Raw genomic sequence first — 13,133 nt, 5'->3', positions numbered from 1 at the left:
CAAAGATCATGTATATACTAAAAAGATACGTCTCTCCGCCCTAACAATGGGAGTTGTTGTCCAAAAAGCGGCACGGCGGGCTGTCTCGCTCCCGCCTATCCTTTCTTTGGATTGGTGGATAGATCTCGTTATTGTAGTCTGTTCTAGAAAATTCGATTAGGTTTGTTTACGTCAACCGTCTGTATTCAATGGAGAGACGCTACTATATATGCATATCCGACAGTGTTTTTTTTACCGGGATGTCACGTGTCCTACATATATCAGTACACTCTTAAAAACGTAACATTTCGGAACTTATATTCGATCAAATAAACCTCAGGCGGCAGACAAGTCCGACATTTTTGTTGTTGACCAAATTCGACTCATTCTTTCCTAGATGGCCCTGAACCATTGGCACTGTTAGCAAAGAGACTGTTCAAAGGAGTAGTACTACTTGAAGTGGCAGGTATGCTGGGTGCTTATGGTCTTTTTTTTTTTTTTACAAGATGTACACAAGTCAAGGTATGGTACCATTTACATTTTATATAGAAATGACATTTGCCATGTACACTGACTATCTTGGGCTATGTACTGTTTTGCTTTGTAACAAAATGTAAATTTTTATTTCAGAAACAGTATGAACAACATGCTTCCCTCTGTTCTGGAGGGTACGGGCTGTAGACAGCTCAAAACATACAAACTTGAAGAGCCGTTCCAATTCCAAACCGCACAGCAATAAAATCGTCACCAAATAATAAAAAGTTTCATCTTCAGTTACAATTATTACAGACCAGACATAGTATGCTAATGTTTTCATGTTGTATTTACCTTGTATAAACCAATACAAAATATAGAACAGAGTTAAGAATGTCAATACAGAGAATGCGGCTGTGTTTACACAGGCAGCCCAACTTCAAAGCATGACAGCCCAATTATGGGTAAGAGCTGATCTGATTGGCCAATAGTTCAATTAGTGGAAAAATAATCAGAATTGGGCTGCCTGTGTAAACTCAGCCTACTTGATTTCACACAGCCATGAAGGACTTTCTCCAATGATCGGTAGAACAAACCAGGAACTGTCAACAGGTATAGATAAAGGCAATACAGTTTGCACTAAGGAACACACCCTTGGCATATCACCCACTTGCTCGCAAATACCATTAACCCTGGCATATTCGTTGGACTTGTAATAAACTGGAGACAAAAAAAATAGTGTTAGGCTGCATTCACACAGGCAGCCTAATTCTGACCCCCCACACTAATTTGCCTTTTGATCAATCACATCAAATCTTTTTCAGAGCTGATTGGTCAAAAGACCAATTAGTGTACATATTTTTTTCAGAATTAGGCTGAATTATGCAGCCTAAAATACCATCACTTTGTCTGTCCAGCGAATATGCCAGGGTTTATGGGATTCGAGAGCAAGACCTTGGAAGATTGTTCCAAGGCGGTGTAGAGAAGTGTGCGTGAACACAAACTTAAGTGATCTTAGGTTCAGAAATGATTACTACTTCTTGAAAGTCTTTTTGCCAGCCCTTGATTTGCCAAACTGTGGCTTGCCAAACTGTTTCTTCTTGTTAAACATGGCCTTCTTCTTCCGTAGGGTCTTGACATCTCTACCTCGGACCCAATCGTCTCTCTGGGCCTCCCACTTCAGCTGCCTGACACCTGGGGGAGAAGAGCAACTTACTCTACATCCTCTACTAAAGTTTGGTCATCTACTGTATTCAAACAACCTGTTTGATATGAAATATACCCAGACATGGACTGAATTCAGTATTGGTTTAGGGTTGGTTAACAGTTCATCTCTCAAGCATGATGGAGCTATCTATTTTGTGCAACTTTGACAGGAATAATAGAGTGACTGGGTGTGCTCCAAACTTCTGTGAAGTTACTGACTCTCTCCATGTGGATATGCTGTCGTTTTTAGCTAGTATCTAGCCAACCGAGTAAAGTCACGTACACAATTTGGCTTTTTTTCCCTGTCAGGTGGCACTAACTGTAGTATTCAATAAAGACATGGACATGTTTAATAGACTGTATTTAAGCCAGGGCTTACCTGCTTTGTCTTTGTTGGCCATGGCATTCATGCCGATGTTGTCAAACTTTGAGCCAGCATTTTCATCCAACATAAATCCAAACTGGGGAGAAAGAAATGTAATGTACATTTAGCATTCAGGTGATATCCTTTAGTTTCATACAAGAAACTAAACGCAACAAACTGATGGATAGCATAGCCATGATAGGATAGCCATCAGCACGCTAAGTTAACACGGCGAGTTATGAGAAGTGATAGGCATGACCGTCTCACCTCTTCAGCAGATGCAAACATGGCCGTGTCCTTCTTCCCTTTGGGTTTCTTCCCTGGTTTGGAACCTACAATGGAAGAATGTCAACATTGTCAGATAAGATTCTACACTTCTAAAAAGAGATTCGGAGCAGTTCGATAGTATGAAGAGGCCCAGCCACTAACCTAGAGACCCACTGCAGCTAAGATCCTGTGATGCCTTCCTCTTGCTCTTTTTAGAACCTGGAGTGAGGTTTGGAATCTCCATCTCATCATCTGAATCTTGAAGGGAAAAACAATATTTTTTTGAAGGAGTCAACTTTTTAATAGCCATTCAAAATGATGCCCTTTTGAAAGTAATTTAAGTTAAGAAAATTGACTTAAATTACCACCAAAAGCAATATCACCATTATCAAGTTCTGAAAGAAACTAGAGTAAAAAGTCTGCACTCGTGGAGGGATGGGCAAGTGGGACTTTCCACCATATTTCATAAACCACTCATTTCATTTCAAACTAGTGAAGGGAAGTGAACAAGTGCACACTTTGGGAGGAAGGAGAGATAATTGGGACATAAAACATACCCTCCTCCCCAGCGGGGTCCATGAAGGCCCCCCCCTCCTCCTCCAGTTCATCTCCAAAGTCCTCCTCGTCCATACTGCCAAGGGACAACTCCTCATCATCCAGATCACCATCCAAGTCATCATCCAGATCTGACTCATCATCATCATCCTCTCCACCCTTCTTCCCCTTCTTAGATTTGGTCTTAACATTGCTGCAACATGCACAAACACAAAATGTCAGATATATCATTCAGTATATATATATAAAAAAAAAAACGAATCACTGGGAACCATTTCAATGCCATGTTTGATAGGTGTACACATGAATCACTGATGATATCTGAATGCAAAGCTTTATCAAACTTGTACTTACCCAGCAAAGTCCAGGTCTGTTTCATCAATTGGCAAGTCAGTGAAGTAACTGTCTCCCTCGTATGAATCTGGATAGGGCGAGAAGGCAACCAAAGATGAGTCAACCAAAGATGAGCCTGAAGTCTGATATACATTGACCCATTTCCTGAATTTTGACCAATAACCGTTCATTTCAGAGTCCTTGAACTTACCGAGCAGCTTCTCAAACTCATCATCGTCCACGTCATCCACACTTTCGTTATCTCCATCTCCTCGTGGCCGATGCAGTGCCTTCTCCGCTTCTCGTGTCTTGAAGTACCTAGCGTGGGGAACAGGGCATTTTAAAGACAGTCCAGAACTTGAATCACTCAAACAATGGACCATTAATTTCCTTTGCTGCCTTATTCATAATATATACACATATATTTTTTAAATCTGATAGTATTACTCAAAAGGTCTGTCTATATAATCATTGTTACTCACCGATAGAAGAAGACCTCATCCACAGGAATCTGACTCTCTTTATTGGACAGGAACTCCTCACAGTTTACTGAGAGATGGGAGAAAGGAGACGTTCCTTACCGCTCAATAAAGGGACCCCGTATCATTCTTCATAGTGATTCGAAAGGCACACTCACCAGGTAAATTGTGGATGTTATTCATAGCCAGCTTCTGTTTGGGCTGCATAACTGTAGCGTCTGTGTTTTCTGTGAATGATTGAGATGAAAACAGTTTCAACCAAGACGAAAAGGCAGGGTGAATAACTGATTCGGGGAATGAACTGAGACCAGACAGTTGATTAATAATGTGAATCGGGCAATGCAATGCATTTCTGGTGTACTGAGAGAAAAAGGCAATTGAAAATGTTGGAAATATTACGTTTGCCCTTCAGTTGTTTGGGATTCCTGAAGACGAAGCGATCCAAGAACTTGCTGAGAGTGAAGTCCTGGAGAGGGTCTCCTGTGTAGTTGATGAACTCTCCCTGAGGACATGATGCAGAGGGGATGAATTAAACACAGGAAAAATACAGTGGTAGTAAGAGGGATAGTGAGGGCTAGCCCTGATACCCACTTGGGCCCATTGTTACACAGGCAACTTTTGTATGAATTTTTTGGTAATAAGCACCAAGTTTCCCCATGCATATAAACAACAACAAAAAAACAGTTAATTTTACCTGTAGGATTGTCTTGGCAAACAGTGACACTGACGGGTGGAAATGTGCAGAGAGCTGAGGGGGAAAGACATGACGTAAAATAACAACAGAAATGGATTATCCTATGGTACAGTAACTTTTCTCAAGCAAGCCCATAACACAGAACACCTTTCTCTCATCACACAACGACTGCGTCCCAAATGGCGCCCTATCATCTAGTGCAATACGGGTCCTGGTCAAAAGTAGTGCACTATATGGGGGGAAAGGGTTCCACTTGGGATGCACCCAACATTGTCATGAGGCTCACCCTTTGCAGCTCCCATAACGTGGTGTGGTCAGCCCCACAGTATAGGGGGTTTCTGTGTAACGGGTCGTAGGTCTCCATACCCTTCCCACCTGGACAACAAAAGAACGAGTATGCATGAAGAGGGGGAAAGGTGACCACTGAATATGCAGGAGTCACAATCAAAACATAATTCTACTTACATTACAACAAATGTTAACAGTAATTTCAACACAATAATACATGCATTTATAAGCATCTGGGTGTAGGATTTCCCCAAATGTGTGAATTGAAAAATAATGTTAAGGGGGTGGTCTTAATAATAAAACTCACCTTCAATGTTTTGGTGATGTACCCACGACGATGCAGTGTGCTTCGGCAGTTCCGGTTTGACCTCACACAGTCCTTCCTCCACCTTATCTGCATCTACAAACCTCTCCTCATCATCCTCTTCCTTAAGATCTTTGAAATCCTCCTCTTCACCATCCTGCAATCATATCATAATATGTGAGATCAAGTGACATGACGACAAAAATCATTAGAATAAATGAATCTAATGACTGGTTTCCCAGATATAGATTAAGTCTAGTCCTGGACTAGTTTTAGACCGTGCCTGGGAAACTTTCCCCAAGAGTTCCATTATGTGATTGTGCATAAAATGAAAATAACTAGTACTTTATGCTGATGTCATTGAGCTTGGCCTTACCCCACCCTCCTGCAGCAGCAGCTTGAGGCCTGGTTTGGCCTTCATGACCTCTGATACAAGGAAGAGAGCCCCGCAGGCAAATGTAGGGTTCTGCTCACAGCTGACCTGCAGCAGCCTCTTCACAAAGCCTTTGACCCGCCGCAGGACGATGTCTGCCTTCAGAGACTTGTACAGCAGGTTGAGGAACATACTCTGCCTGGAGCACAGAGACAGACCTGGGTCCATGAGCTTCCTGTAAGCCAGAAAACATAGATGCATCAATGAAACATCATGATTATTGTATACTAAACAAAAATATATAAAAACGCAACATGTAAAGGATTGGTCCCATGTTTCATGAGCTGAGTTGGTAGAGCATGGCGCTTGCAACGCCAGTGTTGTGGGTTCGATTCCAACAGGGGACCAGTCGAAATATAACAAAAAAACGCAAGCACTCACTGCTGTAAGTCGCTCTGGATAAGAGCGTCTCATAAATACCTCAAATGGAAAATAAAAGATACCAGAAATGTTCCATACGCACAGAAAAGCTTATTTCTCTCAGATTTTGTGCAAAAATATGTTTACATCCCTGTGAGCATTTCTCCTTTGCCAAGATAATTGATTTACCTGACAGGTGTGTCATATCAAGATGATGATTAAACAGCATGATCACTACAGAGGTGCACCTTGTGCTAGGGACAATAAAAGGCCACCCTAAAGTGTGCAGTTGTCACAACACAATGCCACAGATGTCTCAAGTCTCGAGGGAGCATGCAATCGGCATGCTGACTGCAGGAATGTCCACCAGAGCTGTTTCCAGAGAATTGAATGTTAATTTCACTACCATAAGCCGCCTTGAACATTGTTTTAGAGAATTTGGCAGTACGTCCAACTGGCCTTACAACCGCAGACCACGTGTAACCACGCCAGCCCAGGACCGCCACATCTGGCTTCTTCACCTGCGGGATCATCTGAGACCAGTCACCCAGACAGCTGATGAAACTGAGGAGTATTTCTGTCTCTAATGAAGCCATTTTGAAGGGGAAACTGTATTCTGATTGGCTGGGCCTTGCTCCCCAGTGGGTGGGCATATGCTCACCCAGGCCCACCCATGGCTGCGCTCCTGCCGAGTCATGTGAATCCATAGATTAGGGCCTCATGAATTTACTTCAATTAACTAATTTCCTTATATGAACTGTAACTCAGTAAAATTGTTGAAATTGTTGCATGTTGTGTGTATATTTTTGTTCAGTACAGTCAAAGGTATGTCTACTATAACACTGACTAAGAAAGTGCAAAATGAGGTCCCATGACTAAATACTATCAAGTTAGTATAAATTAGACAACTATTAAGAAACAGACAGCAAACAAATACACACGTCAAATATTTTTGGACAGGATTTGATACAACGTACAGCCATTCTTCTTGATCACACCAGCAAGTCTAGAAGTGCAGTTTACCTGTAGAGAGCCACGTAGTAGCGGTCTGAGACGATCTGCTGAGAGTTCATCACCTGGAAGAGCAGCATGAGAGCCTGGACGGCAGTGTTGAACTTCGCCAGGTGCACTACTTTAAACAGCGTGTCTAGCTGCTCCTTCACCTTCTCGTCCCCGGCCTTGGCGTAGGGATAGGCCCTGTTCACGCCCGACAGCAGGGCGCTCAGCATCTTGGACTCCACATCCTTCTTCTTGATGCAGGCTCGGAAGAAGGAGAAGTAGATGGAGATGAGCTTGCTGGCCAGCTCGGCCTCGTCGTGGCTCAGCAGCACCTGGTTGAGGAAGCACACGGCGTAGTACTGGGCCTTCAGGTTGATGTTGGGCCTGAACATGAGGCGCTCCACCTCGCTGCACACCACCGCCTTCATGTTGGGGTGCTTGTGCAGCAGGGTCTCCAGCAGGTACGAGGCCTTGGCTGCCGTCTTGTACTCAGGGTCTCCCAGCTTGTTAACCACCTGGATGAGAAGGGCCCTCTCCTGCTCGGGCCGGTTGAGCAGCAGCTCGTGGGCAGTGGCCAGAGATTTGGCCTTGGTGGTTGCCACCGTGTCGTGGGCAAGTTGGTCCAGGGCCACCACGAACTCAGCCACGTGGTACTTCAGAAGGTGCTCAAAGTACCACAGGATGAGGCGGCGGTCGCGCACGTCCTTGTTCCCGCTCGCCTTCTGCTCCAGCTTGTCAAAGGGATGTTGGGAGAAGGTCCTGAGCTTGCGGTTCACTGGCAGCAGGTCAGACATGAAGAGCTCTCGGAGAGTGTCCAGAGCCATCAGCCCCTGTCTGCGACTACCCTTCTTCTTCACCATGGAGACCAGGTTCTCCACATGCTCTATGCTCTGTACCGGGGCATCCTGGATCAGAACTGTCATGGCTGCCATCCTGTCAGCCAGCGTCCCTGAGGAGACCACATTTTTCATCCAGGCTGAGTTGGCCCCCTTCTGCATGTTCTTCTTGCTCTTGTAGAGCCCTGTCTCAGCCTCAAACAGCTTTATAGCCAGGGCCTTGTACTGGGAGACTTGAGACTCATCCTGTGGGTTAGAGGTACCCTCTGCAGTGTACTCCAAGTCAAACCACTTGCCACCTGGTTTGATGAGAAGCAGCTGCCTCGGCTGAAACTCAAATACGTTGGCATTTAGTTTAGCTTTCTTTCCAGTGGCCGGGACGCTTTTTGCTGTCTCTTTATTTTTCTTATTGTTTGTCTCGACTGTAGATGTGGTAGGCAGGTCCTTGCCTTTAGGCTCTGGTTTGGGCTTCTGATCATCTGACTTGGCTTTCTTGGCATCAGCCTTTTTGCTCTCCTTTTGGCTTGCCTCTGCCTTCTCTTCCTCTGTAGGCTCATCTGGGACAATCTGATGTTCTTTGTATGAGCGGATGCCCAGCTTGGTGATGAATGTCTCCAACTCGCCAGGTTCCAGGTCATCTATGGCTCCTTTCTTTCCACCGTCGATCAGCTCGTTCTCATCAATGATGGCGGCAAGCAGGGCAAAGTCAGCCTACACCAGGACAAGAAAAAAGCCACGAGAAAAACGGTGATTTAACAGTCATGACTTGTCTGTGAACATTACCAAGTACAACCACTTGCAAGCAGCGAACGTTAGTTATATTGTAGTACCCTGCCTAGAAACCCGACGTTGAATTGTATTGAATTCTACATCGACCAGAAATGTGCGTTTGAATCTTACAGACCCCCACAAGCCAGAATGATGAGTAAAATTATATTTTAACTTAGTTTACAGTTGTCCGTTCAGTTGGTACTCTGTGATACAATATATCCACAGGTAACGTTAACTTACAATTAAATCTTTTTTTTTTTTTTTTACAACGCCGGTTGTGCGTCCAGATTTCTAGAACCTGAAGCATGCCCACAAAATGATAATACATGCAGGCCAAACATGTATACGTGCCGAGCTTGTGTACATGGTTCTGCGAAAACTTCAGGCGATATTAATCTGAACGTAAAATGAGCGCTTTGATAAGGTGATTTAATTATACTTTCCTGTGGATATATTGTCTTGCATTCCTACCGTCAAAAGACCAATCCCTGTAACAACCGGTTGAGTATGTTTAAATGTAATTTTATTAAACAGGTCGTGAAAAGAAACTTTCCAGATCCAAACACTCATTTTTGCACGACGTAGAATTCAATGCATTTCATCGTCGGGTTTCAAGGCAACTAGCTAGCTAACTTAGCTACCTAGCATCATCGTCAATAACTACTGACAGTGCTAGATAAAGCGTAACAAAGTCGAACAAATATAGATAGCATTAACAGTTGAACAACAAACAGTTTATTCAATATTTTGGGAGAAAAGGGCACGTGTTTAGTGCTAGCAGCAGGATAAATGTGCTAGTTAGCATGCAGTGCTAGCCTCATAACGTTACTTACTCGGGTTCCACCCAAACGTAAAACCTCGTCCAAATTAAATTCGTCGTCCGATTGAGGACCATCTCCATTGATTTCTTCTTCCTCATCTCCATCGTTGTCATTTTCAAACTCGTCCTTTACATTCACAAAATGTGTTTTGGCTAATGCCTTACGGTTCTTTCCTTTCGGTGCCATGCTGAAAGCAGCATGTAGAAAAACGACAGGACCTGGAAGGAAAGTGTGTACAGTAACTGCCTCACTATCGTCGAAAGCAATTATTTGTGATCTTCATATCCAGCTTGATTTCAGAAGAAGATTAGTGTATTTTATTTTGTTATCCAAAACCATTAGTAGTCTATAGGATTTTCTGGATTGTATTTCTGATTTGTATGTATCAAACAGGACTGTTTGAACTAAAGTTCAAAGTTCACAAGTAAATTTGATCCAATCAAAAGTTTTGTTACCGGCTTTGCATAAAATGGGCGAGATCGTTTGCACATTCTAAACCATTCCATTTATCTGAAGTGAACTCACCCGGGGCACCGCGCCATGCAAAACAAACTAACCCAATATTGTCAAATCAGAAGTGTTGTTGGCGTAAGGCGGATGTACTAGCACTTTTTATTATAATTTTTTTATTTCACCTTTATTTAACCAGGTAGGCTAGTTGAGAACAAGTTCTCATTTACAACTGTGACCTGTCCAAGATAAAGCAAAGCAGTGCGACACAAACAACAACACAGTTACACATGGAATAAACAGACATACAGTCAATAATACTGTAATGACCTGACTAGATCATGAAGGAACAATTGTCCAGACAGAGGATGGAGTTAACGAATGGACGGTTTATTAACCCAACTTAACACAGGCTACTGTTTGGCCGTAGCCCACGCCAAATAAATGAAAGGTACACTACAAACCAATCGTGACCTTCTCTTGTGAAGCCCAGACGTAAGAGAGAGAACAATGGCTAAACCCGGTCTTAACTTCCAATGCTCCATCCCCCTGCCCAACCCCCCTTCACCCCACTCCGCCAACCACCAGGCTGCCCGGTATCAGAACATTCCAGGCATTCCCGTGATTGGCAGATAGCAGGTTGATTGGCATGACCCCGCGAACACTGGTAAGTACGACACAACCCACTAATAGCCTAACACATAACCCACAACTGTCTGTGCGGGTCGCTACACAGCCCCCCCACCACAAAGTCCCTCGTCCCCGAGGGAACAAACAAAGTCTCTGAAGCGACCCGGAAGTCTCCTTTGCCTGCGTGGCCGTGATGGTCGCAGAGTGACCAGATGTGAAACAGGGGGCTCTATCCGTGGCAGGGGGCTGCCCCTCTGGGACCCAGGGGATGAAGGAAGGGATATGGGGGACAAGGAAGCGGGAACGGGGAATACAGTCCGTGGCACCGGGGAACCACGCGGTGACACAGGGAGGGAGACAGGGGGAGTGGGCCGTCTGGAGCCTTGTCGACGGCACCTGGGGGTGGGTGCCTGGAGAATGTCCTTGCCAGAGAGGGGAATTGTGGGGGTCCCTGGGGTTTGGGGAGAAGCGGCCCCTCTGTATGGGGCTAACCTGTCCCGGTGCAGTGCCACCTTTCTCCCCCTGGAAGGAAGCTGCACCCGGTAAACAACCTCCCCTACCCTCTCCAGGACGCTGCAGGGTCCCACCCAGTGACTGTCCAACTTGGGGCATCTGCCTTTTTTCCTTAGGGGGCTGTAGACCCAGACCAGCTCCCCAGCCACAAAGTGCCTTCCCCGGGTGTGCACGTCATAGTTCCTCTTCTGCCTCACACCTGCATTCACCAGCTGCTCTCTGGCGAAGTTGTGGGCTGTCTCCAGGCGGTCCTGGAGTCTCCGGCCATACTCCGGCCCCGGGGGAACATGAGGGCTATCCAGGGGCCGACCAAACGCCATCTCCGCAGGGGTGCGGATCTCTCTCCCCAGCATGAGGAGGGCAGGCGTGCAGGAGGTGGAGTCTTGGACAGCGGAACGGCATGCCATGAGGACCATAGGCAGGTGCTTGTCCCAGTCACGCTGGTGTTTGGCAGAGACGATGGCCAGCTGCTGTCCAAGCGTTTTGTTGAAGCGCTCCACAAGGCCATCACTTTGAGGATGGAGTGGAGTAGTGCGGGTCTTGTGCATACCCAGCCTCTCACACATGGTGGCGAACACACGGGACTCAAAGTTTCTGCCTTGGTCGCTGTGGATGGACTCCGCAGCTCCAAACCTGCTGAACATCCCCGCTGTCAGGGCGTCGACGATGGTCTCTGCCTCCTGGTCAGGCAGAGCATAGGCCTCAGGCCATTTTGTGAAATAGTCCATAGCCGTGAGCACCCAGCGGTTTCCACTGTCTGTGGTGGGGAACGGCCCAACTACATCCACTCCCACCCTCTCCATGGGAGCCCCCACTGGGAACTGTTGGAGCTGAGCATGAGAGCGGCCTGGGGGGGCCCTTTCTCGCTGTGCAGTTGTCACAGCGGCGGCAAAAGTCCTCCACATCCCTCTTGTGCTGCCCCCAGTAAAAGCCCTGACGGAAGCAGCGGAGTGTTTTTGTGACCCCAAAGTGTCCAGTCCCCACCCCCCCATGAGTACTCTGGAGCACCGCCTCCCGCAGTGCTTTTGGGACCACCACCTGCCACCTCTCCTCTCCTGTAGCTGACTCCTTCCATGCCCGCTGTAGCACACCATCAGCCAGCCGCAGTCTCTCAAACTTCGACCACAACCCTTTGGTCGCGAGTGAGAGCGCTGTCACCTCTTCCCATGGTGGCCTCACCTGTGCCTCTACCCACTGTAGCACTGGCTGTAGGTCTGTGTCCCGTCCCTGCTGCTGCCCCCATTCAGCCGTGTCGACAGTCTGCAGCTCATAGCAGACAGGGCCGCTCGCCCGACACACTGTGGCACAGACCCCCTCCTCTGCACTCAGCGCTCTCTCCCGTCCCTCTCTCCGCTCACAGTGGCGGCAGTCATCTGCAGTACAGGGCCGACGGCACATGGCGTCGGCGTTGGAGTGGCGTGCCCCTGCCCTGTGCACCACTGTGAAGTCATACGGCTGAAGCTCCTCCAACCAGCGTGCCACCTGCCCCTCTGGTTCTCTGAACGACATGAGCCACTGGAGAGCAGAGTGGTCAGTCCTCACAGTAAATGGCAGGCCACCCAGGTAGTACTTGAAGTGTTTGATGGAAGCCACAACAGCCAAGAGCTCCCGCCGGGTGACACAGTAGCGGCGCTCATGTTTGTTAAATGTTCTGCTGAAGTACGCCACCACTCTCTCCCCCTCTGGCCCCACCTGGGCCAGCACCCCACCCATGCCCACATTGCTCGCGTCTGTGTCCAGGATAAAGGGCAAGGTGAGGTCAGGGGGGGCGAGCACAGGGGCCTCGATCAGTGCACATTTGAGGGTGTTGAAGGCCTCCTCACACTCCCCTGTCCAAGTGAAGGCCTTGTCCTTCGGCAGCAGTCGGTTCAGGGGAGCAGCGACGCTTGAGAAGCCCCGTACAAACCTCCTGTAGTACGAGGCCAGGCCCAGGAAGCTCTTCAGCTGACGCTGGTCGGTGGGGGTGGGCCAGTCTCGGACAGCCCCCACCTTGTCCTCCATGGTGCTGATCCCCTCCTTCCCCACTCGGTGGCCCAGGAAGGACACCTCTCTCCTCATGAAGTGGCACTTCTCGGGGTGGAGCTTCAGACCTGCGGCAGCCACCCGCTCCAGCACACTCCGTAGCGCCACCAGAGCTGACTGGAAGGAGCTGCCATGGGCCAGGATGTCGAGGTATACCAGACACTGCTGTCGGGGGATGCCATCCAGCACCCTGTCCATCAAACGCTCAAAAGTAGCTGGAGCGTTGCACAGGCCGAAGCACAGGACCTTGAACTGCCAGTGTCCTCTGTTAGTGGAGAACGCAGTTTTGGCTCTGGCCTCTGGGGAGTGGGGCACCTGCCAGTAGCCACTGCGGAGGTCTAGTGAGGAGAACCAG

The 13,133-nt window shown here is 47.4% G+C and overlaps 1 protein-coding gene across 1 annotated transcript; it reads right to left on the bottom strand.

The window, feature by feature from the left end:
* Window positions 1-502: 502 nt before the first annotated feature.
* Window positions 503-9,553, bottom strand: LOC106607675 (CCAAT enhancer binding protein zeta). The gene is made up of 16 exons (XM_014204875.3): window positions 9,176-9,553; window positions 6,760-8,282; window positions 5,320-5,551; window positions 4,947-5,100; window positions 4,638-4,726; window positions 4,352-4,405; window positions 4,057-4,159; window positions 3,816-3,884; window positions 3,661-3,727; window positions 3,390-3,496; window positions 3,200-3,266; window positions 2,848-3,038; window positions 2,453-2,548; window positions 2,291-2,355; window positions 2,039-2,120; window positions 503-1,647 (listed from the first exon to the last, which is right to left on the bottom strand). The coding sequence occupies exons 1-16, from the start codon at window positions 9,347-9,349 to the stop codon at window positions 1,487-1,489; spliced, it is 3,234 nt and encodes a 1,077-aa protein (XP_014060350.3). The 5' UTR covers window positions 9,350-9,553; the 3' UTR covers window positions 503-1,486.
* Window positions 9,554-13,133: the final 3,580 nt, after the last annotated feature.

The sequence above is a fragment of the Salmo salar genome, chromosome 06, assembly GCF_965601325.2.
Source record: "Salmo salar chromosome 06, fSalSal1, whole genome shotgun sequence".
Lineage (NCBI taxonomy): Eukaryota > Metazoa > Chordata > Actinopteri > Salmoniformes > Salmonidae > Salmo > Salmo salar.
Note: the sequence above shows the minus strand (reverse complement) of the source record. Positions and strands in the feature narration are given on the sequence as shown.